The sequence below is a fragment of the Ictidomys tridecemlineatus genome, chromosome 6 (assembly GCF_052094955.1).
Source record: "Ictidomys tridecemlineatus isolate mIctTri1 chromosome 6, mIctTri1.hap1, whole genome shotgun sequence".
Classification (NCBI taxonomy): Eukaryota; Metazoa; Chordata; class Mammalia; order Rodentia; family Sciuridae; genus Ictidomys; species Ictidomys tridecemlineatus.
Genome location: NC_135482.1, coordinates 51,801,765 through 51,814,734, shown reverse-complemented (window position 1 = coordinate 51,814,734; position 12,970 = coordinate 51,801,765). Strand labels below are relative to the sequence as shown.

The following is a 12,970-nucleotide window of genomic DNA, read 5'->3' as shown; positions in this document are numbered from 1 at the left end:
TCAGTAATTTAGCAAGGCCCTAACAACTTGAAGACCATGTCTCAAAATAAAAAATTCAGCTCAAGGGTTACCTGCCCCTGGGTTCAATTCCTGGCACCCAAAACAAAACAAACAACAACAACAACAACAAAAAACCCAAGAAAGAGACTTCAAAGATAATTTTGTTAATGCCAAAGCTATTAACAATAAGAATCAAAAATTTAAAACAAAAAGTTGGCTACATAGGGAAAGACCCTGAGAGGAAGCTTGGATTTAGATTACTAGTCCAATTATTGGCTCATTAAAAATAAAAATCTCCTGGGACCTCAAGAATAATGTCTGTCACCTGAGCCCCCCCCCCTTAAATTTACATAAAACTTAAAAACAGGATTTCTCAACCATTTCTTACAGGTTGTGTATTAGGCACAGATGATTCAAACTGCTGTTCTAGTACCTCATCTGCCAACTTTATCTTCCTTGCTTTGCTTGCCAGAAGGAAAAAACGTGAAATTATCTTACTCTCTGCTCGGCAACTGAGAAATGCTTTGGGTAAAAGTAGATTTAACCTGGATCTTCGGAGAAACATACGAAGATTTTAGCTTTTACCTCTCATTTATTTGGCACCTCAGATCTAATAAGGGCTTTTATGCTGGCTTTTAAATTTGAGCCTCAAAGCCCTGATTTTAAAAGGGTATTCATTCATTCAACTTACTACGTGCTATTGTAGGCTCTGGTGAAACACTAGGTACGAAAACAGAAAAGTAGGAAAAAAAAAATAGGAAGCCCCACTCGCCTGAAACTTTTCTTTTAGTGGGAGAGAAACCAATGTTAAAAAAGGACAGGGCAGACTAGAGGAATTTCGTCTTGTGCTTGATCAGGGAGCAGAGGGTATGGAACCGAGGACAGTTTAATTGACCATTTTACAGATAACGTAAGAGCCGACTTCGCAGTAGTAGCACGGATGGCGCTTTAACGACTCAATGGCGGGCTTGCCATTTAGGTCCACGGGTGGGGGGGGCGGAATAATTAACAGGAGGTGGGCGCTGATTTGGGGACATTAGTCCAGGGATTCAGAGAAGGCAGAAACGAAGAGTGATAAGACAAATTCAAATTAATTCAAAAGGAAGCAAACTATTCACACCAAAACAGAAACGTCAGACCCCCACACGCAGAGCTACGCCAGAGTCCCCTGGAGCCCTACGGAGGCATTTGTCCCTAAACATACGTCGGCGCTCCAGACTCTGCCCTAAGTCTACTAGGACGCCGGAGGGGGGGGTGCGGCTGGGGCGGGCGCTGCCACCCGGAACCGGACCTGCCGGAGTCCGGCCGCGCTCCCTGCCCTGCCAGCCGCTGACCGCCCGGGTTGGCCGCGGCGGGGGCGGTGGCCGCGGCACCCGGAAGTGCAGCTGACGTGTCCCGGCCGCGCGCGGAATTGTGGGCGCCTCGGCTAATGGCGTCGACGAGTCTGGGGAGTCTGGGGAGCCAGCGCTGAAGCTTCTTGCCAGGTTGGCTGGTGACGCCCGGTGTGGCGGGGCCCCGCTGCCGTGGGACGGACGTGCCCACCTTGTGGGCTCCTGGGCCAGCGCTGGCGGAGCCTAGCGAGACTGGGCGACTGCGGGGGCGCCTCCGAGAGGAGCCGGGGGTGTTAGAAAGAGGCTGCGGGGGGCGCTCGGGCTCGCTCCGGGTTCGCAGCCCAGGCCCGGCAGAGCCCCTGCGGAGCCCGAGAGGCGGGCTGTGGAAGGGCTGGAGGCGACCCAAGGAGTTGACAGTGCCACAGCTTATTTGTGCGGCTCTGAAATTAGCTCAGACCTTGAGTGATCATGTCTGGCACCAACAGCCCCGAGGCGGTGAAGAAGCTGCTGGAGAATATGCAGAGCGACTTGCGGGCCTTGTCACTGGAGTGCAAGAAGAAATTCCCACCTGTCAAGGAGGTAAGCTTTGGGCGACGTCGGGAGAAGGCGCCGCGAGCTTTCTTGGTCCTCTTAGACCCAGTCCTTCTCTCTCAGCCTCCAGTCCGGTCTTGATTTTCATTTGTCGCTCACCTTTGCAGGTGATTTGTACCGACTTTTTATAGTGTCGGAGAGGTCTGGGGCGATTTGATTTTTTCCACTCTCTTGTCCTCCTGATTTAGGAATGAAGTTGATGGAGTGAGCCAATTCAGTAATTCAGCTTTTTGGGTCTTTTTCAAACTCGGGACAGGCCAAGCCAGAATTGAAAAACTTATATGTCTGTTTCTCATTCCTAAGAATGGATATCACTGTTGTGAAATCTGTGCTTCTCACTTGTATAGTATAACACTCGATTGGAAACTGCTTTCCTTGTTGGTATGTGTTATTCAGTTTATCTCTTATCAATCCCATGAACTATTAACGGATTATCCAGACCCACCTAATTTATAGACAGTGTTGATACCTACAGGAACCATGTTAATTAAACCTTCTTGTTATGAACAGTACCGTGGTGGACAGTTGGGTTTAGAGTCAAAGCAAATGGACCTGAATTTAAGTTCTAGCCTTACATCTTACTTAACCTCTTGGAGCTTCAAAAAAAAATCTTTTTTTTCAGCTGTAAAACGGGTAAAATGTGGTTATATAAGATTATGTGTGGCAAATGGTCAGATTAAAAGGGTGTTGTTAGATAGCTCGTTAAAAATTTACACAAATAAAAGCTCCAAATAGTTCCTGAATTGAATTTAAAATTTAATCACTATTGGCTTTTTTTTTTAAATTAAGATGCCACTTAATTATTTTAAATTTTAAAAAGATCTAAAATTTCCTCTTTTTTTGAATAAGACATTTCAGTGATGTTGTAAAGGTAATTATTTAATTTTTATTTCTATTAAATATAGTTTTGAATACCTGCAGTTTCACTTATTATTTGCCCTAAGAGTTCACCAAGGGATTTTATATTTATTTGTTTTATCCTTATAAATATTCTGTAATTAGAACTTGATTTTAGGCTTCTAAGGAATCCTAATTTTACTATAAGTGCTCTAACTCCATCATTCTTTAACAGACTCTTTCTTGTATTTAATAATGTAAACACACACACACACACACACACAATAAATAAGTAAATAAAGTAAGAAAACACTATCTAATACTACCTAATCAATGTACCCCTTTTGGCATGATAGCTATTACATATGTTTTATTTCAGATAATAGTTTGCCTTGATATTGATTTTCATTATTTTCACTGTATCATTTGTTGAAAGTTATAACGTAATTTTGAGGAATTAGGCTGTTTTAAAGAATTTTAAAGAATTATTATTATTTAATATATTTAGCTATAAATGGACTTAATACCTTTATTTATTTATTTTTATTTTTTATGTAGTGATGAGGATTGAACCCAGGGCCTCACATGTGTTAGGCAAGCACTCTACCACTGAGTTACAACCCCAGCCTCAAGAATTATTATTTTTAATTGTGAGAAATATGCTTTCATTTAGAAAATTCCAAATCCTGTTTTGTAATTTCAACAATAAGTAATAAAATTTATTGTTCCTAGTTCTAAGAATTCATATAAAAACTCTGGTCCCTTTATATTGTAGGTCTTTGTAGGCTAATTTGGGAATTTAATTAACTATTTGTTAAATTATTTCTATTGGAACATGCATTCAGAGTTCCAAACAGGTCATTAGTAAAGTTCTAGAACTCAACCTATTCCTAATCCTAGGACTTTTCATTAAAGCTAATTAGCTTTTGCTTCAGGCTGGTTAAAGACATGTTTAGTAATTACACCCAGTCTTTGTGATAATGTTAAAGTAAGAGTAATTCTTACCATAATTTTGTATGTAGTATACATACTCTGTTAGGATTTGTTGACTGAAAAAATCTTGACTCCTTTACCAGTGACATATGCTTACGTTCCTGCTTTAGGAACTGAAAAATGACTTTGTGTCATAGCCTTAAAACAAGGATGAAGTAATTAGCTAAATAGTGATGATTTTTTTTAAAGGAGGAATACTTCACTTTCATGAATATTTTGATCTAATTTAAACTTCTTGGTAAATTAGTGGTAATGCCAAAATTTGGCTTTTGTTTTTTAAGGAACTGGTAAGTTCCTTAAAAAATGTCATCATGCTTACTGAAAGTTTGTAATTCTTGAGCTAAGTTTAGTAGTAGTATGATTAAAAATGTTGGGGTTGGTCATTCTTGGCAGAGGAATTAGCCCATAATATTTGGAGCTTTATTTTTCCCTTTGGGTGCTAGGTAGATCTTAAGGCAAAATCTTTCTAAATGTGAGAAGCTTTTCCTTTTTTCTTTGCTAGTTAACATTCTCCCAGTATGCTTACAGGTGTTACCTGAAAAATGCTCATTCTGAACTACTCAAGAACATATTACAAATCTAATTGCATTGTACTTGGAAGGGATACTTTTTAAATAAGTTACAATGAAGTAAGACATTTTATATTTAATCTTTATTGCAAGTTTTAAATAATTTCTACTTTTTTTTTTGGCCATGGTACTTGACTGTAAATCTTTATTTTTAATTAATAAGCTGAGTTTTAAGATTTCAAATTTGTTACAAAAACAAAGATTTATAGAAAAAACATATTGATAAAGGGTAGTGTCTTATTTTTACCTTTGGAGTTTTTCTACCCTTACCTTATTATGTTCATTTATGTATCTATCCTTTGAATATTAAGTTGTTTTGTAATGGCTATAATTTCAGTCTGCTACTTTATAATAAAGATAGTTATTAAATAATATTAATAGCAATTATTATTTCTCCTATTTTTCTGCTTCTTTTCCTTCAAGCCCCCCTCCCATTTTTAGGGCAGAACAACTGAAGCAGCCACTTTGTTTGGAAACATTTGTATAATATTTTTTTCTTTGCATTAAAACCTTTCAGAAAGACACTTTTACGTAATTAATATTCAATGGCCTTAAGAGATAGTGACCTCTAAAGCTTTATATTTGTGTATTTCTTGAATGAGAACTTTTGTTCATTTCCTATTTGTGGGCACTATGCAGTAGTAACAGGTAAGGGGGAGCCAACTGAGCCTGGAAGTGTAATCTGAGAGTTTGTAAATTAAAAAAAAATTTTTTTTTTGTGGTACTGGGATCAAACACAGGGGTGCTTTACCATGAGCTGTTACATCCACAGTCATTTTTATTTTTTATTTTGAGACAGGGTCTCACTAAGTTGAGGCTGGCCTCCAACTTGTAGTCTTCCTGCCTCAGCCTCCCAGGTTGCTCAGATTCCAGGTGTGCACCATCATGCTCACTGAAAGTTTGTAATTCTTGAGCTAAGTTTAGTAGTAGTATGATTAAAAATGTTGGGGTTGGTCATTCTTGGCAGAGGAATTAGCCCATAATATTTATGTTCCATGTAAAATACATTTCATATCGAAGATGACTGGGAACCATTAAAGCTCTTTAAAAAGAGTAATGTCATCAGATTCATATTTAGTAACATTATCTTGGCAGTATTGTTGGGAAGAATTAGAAGGTATTGCAAGATTGATGCAAAGATGGCAGATTTTCAAAAGTGGTGATTGCCTTATTGAAGTGGTTGTAGTGATAGACAGGAGGTTGCTTGTATTGAGAGGAGTGGAAGGGAGAGTATAGATTAAAAAGTTTTTTCAAAACTTTAGGTATGTAATCAATTACCGAAGACAATCATTGGTTTCAATGTAGTAGTTGCTTTATGAGCATATTGTTCTTTAGGAAAAGAATTAAGGTCTTTTGTTTTAAAATTTTTTTAGTTGTAGATGGACACAATACCTTTATTTTACTTATTTATTTTTATGTGGTGCTGAGGGTTGAACTGAGTGCCTCACACGTTAGGCAAGTGCTCTACCACTGAGCCACAACCATAGTCCTGATTTATGGTCTTTTTATTTACCTGCCATCTAAGTCTTCAGGCAGTACCATACTAAATCCCTATGTCTAATAAGTATATTATTTTAACCAAATTGCCATTAACTTGAATTTCACATTTCTCCTTTTGCTCTTCCTTCATGCTGTGTCATATGGATAATTAATTTGGACCCTTGGTAAATTTGTTTAAATATGAACATTTACTCTCATAGAAGTTGTGAAAAATGTGTGTTGAAAATAGAATAGGAGCAGGGTGTGGTGGCATATGCCTGAGCGACTTGGGAGGCTGAGATAGGAGGATCTTGAGTTCAGAGCCAGCCTCAGCAAAAGTGAGGTGCTAAGTAACTCAGTATTGTCTAAAATACAAAATAGGGCTGGGGATGTGGCTCATTGGTGGAGCACCCCTGAGTTTGATCCTGGGTATCCCCCGACCATAAACAAACAAACCCAGAATAGGAGCTTTTGTGAAGGGAAGTAATATTTAAAAACAAAATTTTTTAAAAAGTAAATCTGCATATAGTTCTAGTAGTGGGCATTTGTTAGTTCCTTCCATAGCATTTATTCCTTTTTGCTACCTTTGATGGTATTCTGCACTCTCCCGTCATTTTTAGCCCTTTGAACTTGGATGAATTAATCTCATTCCTATTTCCATGGTACCTTGAGTAGCTTAGTCTATTTGAAATTCTTCCCATCTCTGCCATCCCACCTTTATTGCTGCCCAAGTCACATAATGTCAGTAAGTGCTCCTAGGGAGGAAAACCTTCTTCTTTCTTTTTCAATCTATTGAAAGAGACTCTCTTCTAGATAGTGTCATGAAATTTGAGGTATAGAATAGCTGCAGCCATTTTGTGTAAAGATTGGAAGCAGCCTGGGGATGCACCTATCCATACAGATTCTTCCAATTTGTTACCCTTAGAGTATCATAAGCAAAGAAGAACCAAGAGGGTGAGAGAAGTGAAACAGCAGCCCTGATGGTGTGATTCTCTGGCTGTTTTCCTCTGGAGTTTTCTGTTAGTGAGACAGTAAAATCATTTCTCCTCCCCTGATTATAAATGAATTTGGATTCTGATACTACTTAGAACTTTTTTTTCTATTCAGGTAGAAACTATTGTTTGAAAGGCATCGTGGTAGACATTCGTAATGTAGAGAGAGAAGAATGAAGTAGGTGCATTTTTTGTCCTCATGACTTATAGTCAAATTAGAGAAACAACTGGGCACAGTGGCACTTGCTTATAATCCCAGCAGCTCAGGGGGCTGAGGCAGGAGGATCACACATTCAAGACCAGCCTCAATAATTTAGTGAGGTGAGACCTTGTCTCAAAATTAAAAAAAAAAAAAAAAAAAAGGCTAAGAGTAGAGAAACACTCATAATGAGATGGCTAAAGCACAGGTATAAATTATAGATAAAGTGGAAAGGTTTTTTTTTTTTTTTTTTTAGTTGTAGAAAACAGGGTTGGAAGAAATGATTTTTGCTTATGATACTAGAAGGGTACCAAATTGGAAGAATCTGCTGCCATAAGGCTACATCTATCTTCATATCATTAGCAGTGGTTCAATTTCAGAATAGTGTTGTTACATTAGTGCTAATTTCGGTTTGGATTTAATTTGTGAGTTTGTTGGCTTTGTAATTTAAGAACTATAAAAAGTTTTTGTTTTTTCCCCCCTGACTGTGAGGGTACATGCCTGTAATCCCAGCAATGGGAGGCTAAGAGGATCACCACCAGTTCAAGGCCAGCCTCAGCAATTTAACCCTGTCTCAAAATAAAATAAAATAAAATAAAAAAGAAAGAAAAAAGGACTGGGGATGTGGCTCAGTGGCAGAGTACCTCTAGTTTCCATCTCTAGTACCAAAATCAAAAAGGTTTCTTGTTTTTTTTTCTGTTTTTATTATTGTTGTTGTTATTTTTTGTGCTGGGGATTGAGCCCAGGGCCTCATGCACTCTCTATCATGGAGCTATACCTGCAGACCAAAAAATTTTTCTTATTGTATTTACATATATTAAAGTTATTCAGTGACTGGGCAAGGCTAAAATATCCACCCCACCCCTTTTAAAAGAAGTCCTTACACTATTTGGTTTTCAGAAACACTAGTAGAGGTAGGTCAGGGGAACAACTGAAAAGCTGAGAAACTGAATATATGAAGGACAAGATTGTAGGCAAGACAGATCCCTTTAGATTGAAAATGAGTTTGAACTGAACTGTGGAAGTGGGATTTGAGAGAAAAAGACTACAAGATATGTTAACCAAATAGACTTTGTGGCTGGTTTAATACGTAGGATGAAAAAGAAAGCCCAGATATCAGTGATGGGATGGGTAATGCAGCTGTTCAGAAAACAGATTATAGGAAGAAACACTTTTTTTTTTCTGGCAGAAGTTGGAGTTTGGGGTTAAAGGAAGATGATGACATCTTTTTTAATATCTTAAATTTAAGGTACCTTTTAAGCATTTTGGTTAGTTAAGTCCTGTAGTTTGGGAGACAGTTCAAGAAAGGAAAATAATTAACTGGGTGTGGTGGTGCTTACCTGTAATCCTAATGATTTGGGAAGCTGAAGCAGGAGGATCACAAGTTCGAGACCAACCTCAGCAACTTAAAGAGGCTGTATGCAACTGAGACAGATCCTCCAACATAAAAACATAATAATCGTGGCTGGGGATGTAGGTCAGTGTTAAAACTGGGTTCAATCCCCAGAACCCCCCCCCCCAAAAAAAAGGAATATAGTTTAGAAGTCTTCAATTGAAACTATGGAACTAGGAATTACCCAGAAAGAATATATTGAATGAGAAATGAGGCCAGGGATATTCTAGGTGTTTTTGGAAGAGTCCACAAAGGATATTGAGAAAAAAGATGCAAATATTTCTTGATATTAATTGTGGGAGTTACATCTTTTTCCCAACTCATCAATGTTCTCAGAAATATATTAGACTGCTTATTATCTTTTTTTTAATCTTAACCTCTGTAATCTATTTAAGTTTTAGAACTAGCCACTTTTCTTTCTCTTTTCCTCCTCCTCAATTTAGGAAAAAATAACTATGTAAGTATGTTAGTTCTCTACATTGTATATGATCAAAATAGCAGATACTTTAATGCAAGAATTAAAGACTCTTTTTACACCTATAATCCTTGGTAAATAGATGGAAATCTGACTCTGAAGATCTCTGTCATACAGAATACTCTAAAAATGGTAGGCTAGGCTAGGCTTTGGTATGAAATAATACTACAGTAGTTAGGGTACCTTGATATATATATACCTGTGGTCAATAAACATTGCTAGTGGAACTTTCCAGAAACAATTGATGCCAGTGAGAATAAGATATTGTAGTTTCACTTCTGACATTAGAGACTTGCATGTACAAAATGAGGAGCTATGGTGTAGGTCTAATTATAGCTAACAAAAAATCTTTTGTCAATTCCTTGAATTTAGGAATGAAAATTCTCATTATATCTTTTATTTTTATTTATTTATTTATTTGGGTATCAGGGATTGAATTCAGGGTGCTTAACCACTGAGCCATATCCCCAGCCTTTTTATATTTTATTTAGAGACAGGATCTCACTGAGTTGCTTAGGACCGCTCCAAGTGCTGAGTCTGGCTTTGAACTTGCTCTCTTCCTGCCTCAGCTTCCTAAGTTGCTGGGAACTTCCCAAGTTACAGGCATGTGTTACCTTGCCCAGTTCTAGTTATGTTTTTTTTAAATATTACTTGTCAGCCTGGGCAATGTAGTGAAACCTGTGAGACCTTGTCTCAAAATAAAAAGGGCTGGGGATGTGGCTCAGTTGTAAAGTGCCCCTGGGTTCAATCCCCAATATTGCAAACAACATCACCACCAAAATCCCCCAAATCAAAAACAAACAAATGAACAAACAAACAAACAAACAAAAACACTACTTCAGACTACTTAAAAATACTACTATTCCTTCTCCTTATTATTTGATTAAAAAAAATTTGTTAAAAATGTCATGTATCAATACTTATTCTTCTCAAGAAATCAAAACAGTGTTTGTCAAATTTGAAATCTTTGTTGACATCTAACATCTAGCATGTCACAGGACAGATTTTTGGAAACAAGATTTCAGGCTAGGCATGTGGCACACATTTGTAATCCTAGCAGTTTGGGAAGCTGAGGCAGGAGGATCACAAATTTGAAGCCAGCCTGTCTTGGAAACGGGCAAAAGCATTAGGGGTTTATTTCTGTGGTAAAGCACCCCTGGGTTCAATACCCAGTGTTGCAAAAGTAAAGGTGTGACAGACTCTGGACAGATAGCATTGATATTCTTGAAGGCTTAGTTGATCAAATCTTGGTTGACACAGAAGCAAATTGAAATACTGAATTTGGACATATTCAAGGTATATAGTGCTATACTGGGAAGGAAGTTAAACTTTTGAAAGTGATGGTGGGGGAAATCTCAGTGGCTACAGATTAACTTTTCCTGGCCCAATAAGACATTTACCCCAGAGAGTTTGAAATAGGATGTGTGACTGTTACTTAGCATGCGTAATAATGTCTATATTTCAGTATTCTTTTATTTTTACAATAGTTAATGTGCTGTGATTTGCAAATCTTCAAACATATTCAGAATCTGGCCACTTTTTACCACCTCAGTTGTACCGTTACCATTATCTCTTTCTTACAGTATTGCAGAGGATTCCTAAATTTTACTGTGTATTAGAATCAACTGAAGATTTTTAAAAGTACTGATATATGACTTCTGTTAGCAGTCATTCTGATTCAATTGGAATGAGTTGCAGACTGAGCATCAGAATTTTTTGTAAGCTCCCTGTCTCTAACATGTATTGCCTCAAATAATTAGAAAACCAATTTTTCCCCTGAAGAATTTGATTTTGATTGTGTTTTTCTGCTAGTAGCCTTGTTAATTTGGGACATTTCCATTTCTTAAAGTTTTAGAAGTTGTAGTGTATCTATTGTGTTTCTTAGTTGAGCATGAAAGCTGAGGATGGCTGATTTAAGCTGAAATAAAATTTACTGATAGGACAATGAGTGGTTCACAGAATTGGTAGAAGAATAGATGGAGCCAGTTATAGAAAAAGTAAACTAACAAGGGGAGGGTAAACAGCTGGAACCACAGCAAAACTCATGTAGGTTGGACTATTATTGCTGTCTGATGAATAGTGATTCGATGATATTGATTGCACTACTGATACTGTTGGTCACTCCATGCCACCACTGGTTCTGCTGCCCTCTGAAACTAGACGTTGCTTTCACTGTTGCTGTTATTGGAAAGAATTATTTTGTCTCTAACTTTTCTGTGCCACTATCCTCCATATTCAAAATCCCTGATAGATGCATCTATTTGGGTAAGCATAGTCTGCTAGGACATGTGGGAAATCAAGTATCTGGAATTTTCAGTTTTAGTAGTGTAACAGAGATTTTGTATTCTACCAAAATTCTTGAAATAGAGAATTCTTCAAACACAAGCAAGGACTGCACCTGTTAGAAGTCAACAAAGTGAAAAAGGTCTATTACACATGATATAGCCTACCTACTATGTGTTCTTTATTTTATGCATTAATCTGCTGACTATTAAGGTATTATTTTTTGAGGTATACAGACCAATATAAAATACAAAATAGACATGTTTCTAGATACTGAACATATTCTGACTTTTTGTGATGGAAAATAACATATCAATATTTTATGTTAGTGCTGTTCAATAGAAAGATAACGTGGGCCACAAATGCAGTCAATCCATAGGTGTAATTTTCAATTGCATTAAAAAAGTTAAAAAAGATTTGTACATTGGTGTAGGCCTATAATTCCAGCAACCCAGGAGAATGGAGCAAGAAGATTGTAAGTTCAAGGCCAGCCTTGGCAAATTAGCAAGACCTGATCTCCAAATAAAAAGGGCTGAGGATGTAGCTCAGTGATAAAAGTGGGTTTACTACATAGGAAATAAAGATCAAAACCTCAGACATTTAATTTTAATAATTTATTTGTTTCAACCCAGTGTATACAAAATATTATTTCTAATGTAATTAATTTACTTAGAGCATACTTTACATTTTTGGACACTAAACCTTCAAAATCTAGTGTGTATTTTACATATAGAACACAACTCAATTTAAACTGGCCACATATCAAATGTGACATGTAGTCAGTGGCTCACATATTAGTGCAGTTCTTGTGATGTTCTATAAAATGCTATATGAATTGCAGTTACTGCTAGCTAAGCATGTTGGGATGAAATATTTTATACACATTATGAAAACAGGAATGAATATTTAAAAACTATAACCAAAGAGTAATAAGTGCTTGGTTGTTCATACTCAAAAAAGAAAACTGTCTCCTCAAATACAAAACAGTAATTTCATGTGCAGCATTTTATAATTTATTTGTGGTAGAGAAAGGGGAGTGTGAGATGGGGAGGAGAAATTCAAATTTTTTTCATTAAGTTTTTAAATTATTTTTATTTTCCAAACATTTAAGCTTGTGAAGTGTTGAGATATTTCAGATATTCCTTAAGGCAGAGGAAAGCAACATACAGTTTGTATATGAATAATCAAATTAATCATATTTTATTATATCTATGTGTATGTCACTACTAGGCTTAATATCTGATGCTTTGAAAAAATAAGATGATAGTAACTGACTATACTTGTAATTTTAACTATTGTATATGACTTATTTAATGCTTAGATAATTAATGTCGATAATAAGTTTTATTTTCTAATTGTTTTTATTTTTGTAGGCTGCTGAATCAGGAATAATAAAAGTTAAAACAATAGCTGCAAGAAACACGGAAATTTTGACAGGTAATTTTTTCCATTAAAAATTCAACAATTATGAAAAATTGACTAATACTAAAAGTAGAATCTTGAAAGAAAGCCATAAGTTTTCTATAGCATGTCTTTCTCATGCCCTAACATATTATATATGATACAGACTACAGGAATGTCCCAAACTGATTATTTTCCCAGAAATTAATACTATAAAATTCTCTGATATCAGAAAGATTAAAAGTTCTAATTCCTTAAAAGCAAGAATTTTTTTCTTACTGTTCTACCTCTTGCTTCTTAGTCCATCTTTAATATAAACAGTTCATAATGTAGTATTTTATATTTAGTAGTACCATTGAAGTTTTGATTCTTGGAATTAAGTATGGTGATGAAGAAAAGAATGAGAGTTTCTTTTTATGTCTTTTCT

General features: G+C 36.5%; 1 protein-coding gene across 6 annotated transcripts in view; it reads left to right on the top strand.

Annotated features, from left to right (window-relative positions):
* The first annotated feature begins 1,367 nt into the window (after window positions 1-1,367).
* The window catches only part of Mon2 (MON2 regulator of endosome-to-Golgi trafficking), a 116,536-nt gene continuing 104,933 nt past the window's right edge, over window positions 1,368-12,970 (top strand). For 2 of the 6 annotated variants that reach the window (XM_078053218.1, XM_078053217.1), the window contains exons 1-2: window positions 1,399-1,910; window positions 12,516-12,579. In XM_078053218.1, the coding sequence (XP_077909344.1) occupies window positions 1,800-1,910; window positions 12,516-12,579 (175 nt within the window). In that variant the 5' untranslated portion in view covers window positions 1,399-1,799. Of the gene's footprint in view, window positions 1,911-12,515; window positions 12,580-12,970 lie in introns of those variants that run through there. The other 4 variants (XM_078053221.1, XM_078053220.1, XM_078053219.1 and 1 more) reach the window with 3 other exon arrangements.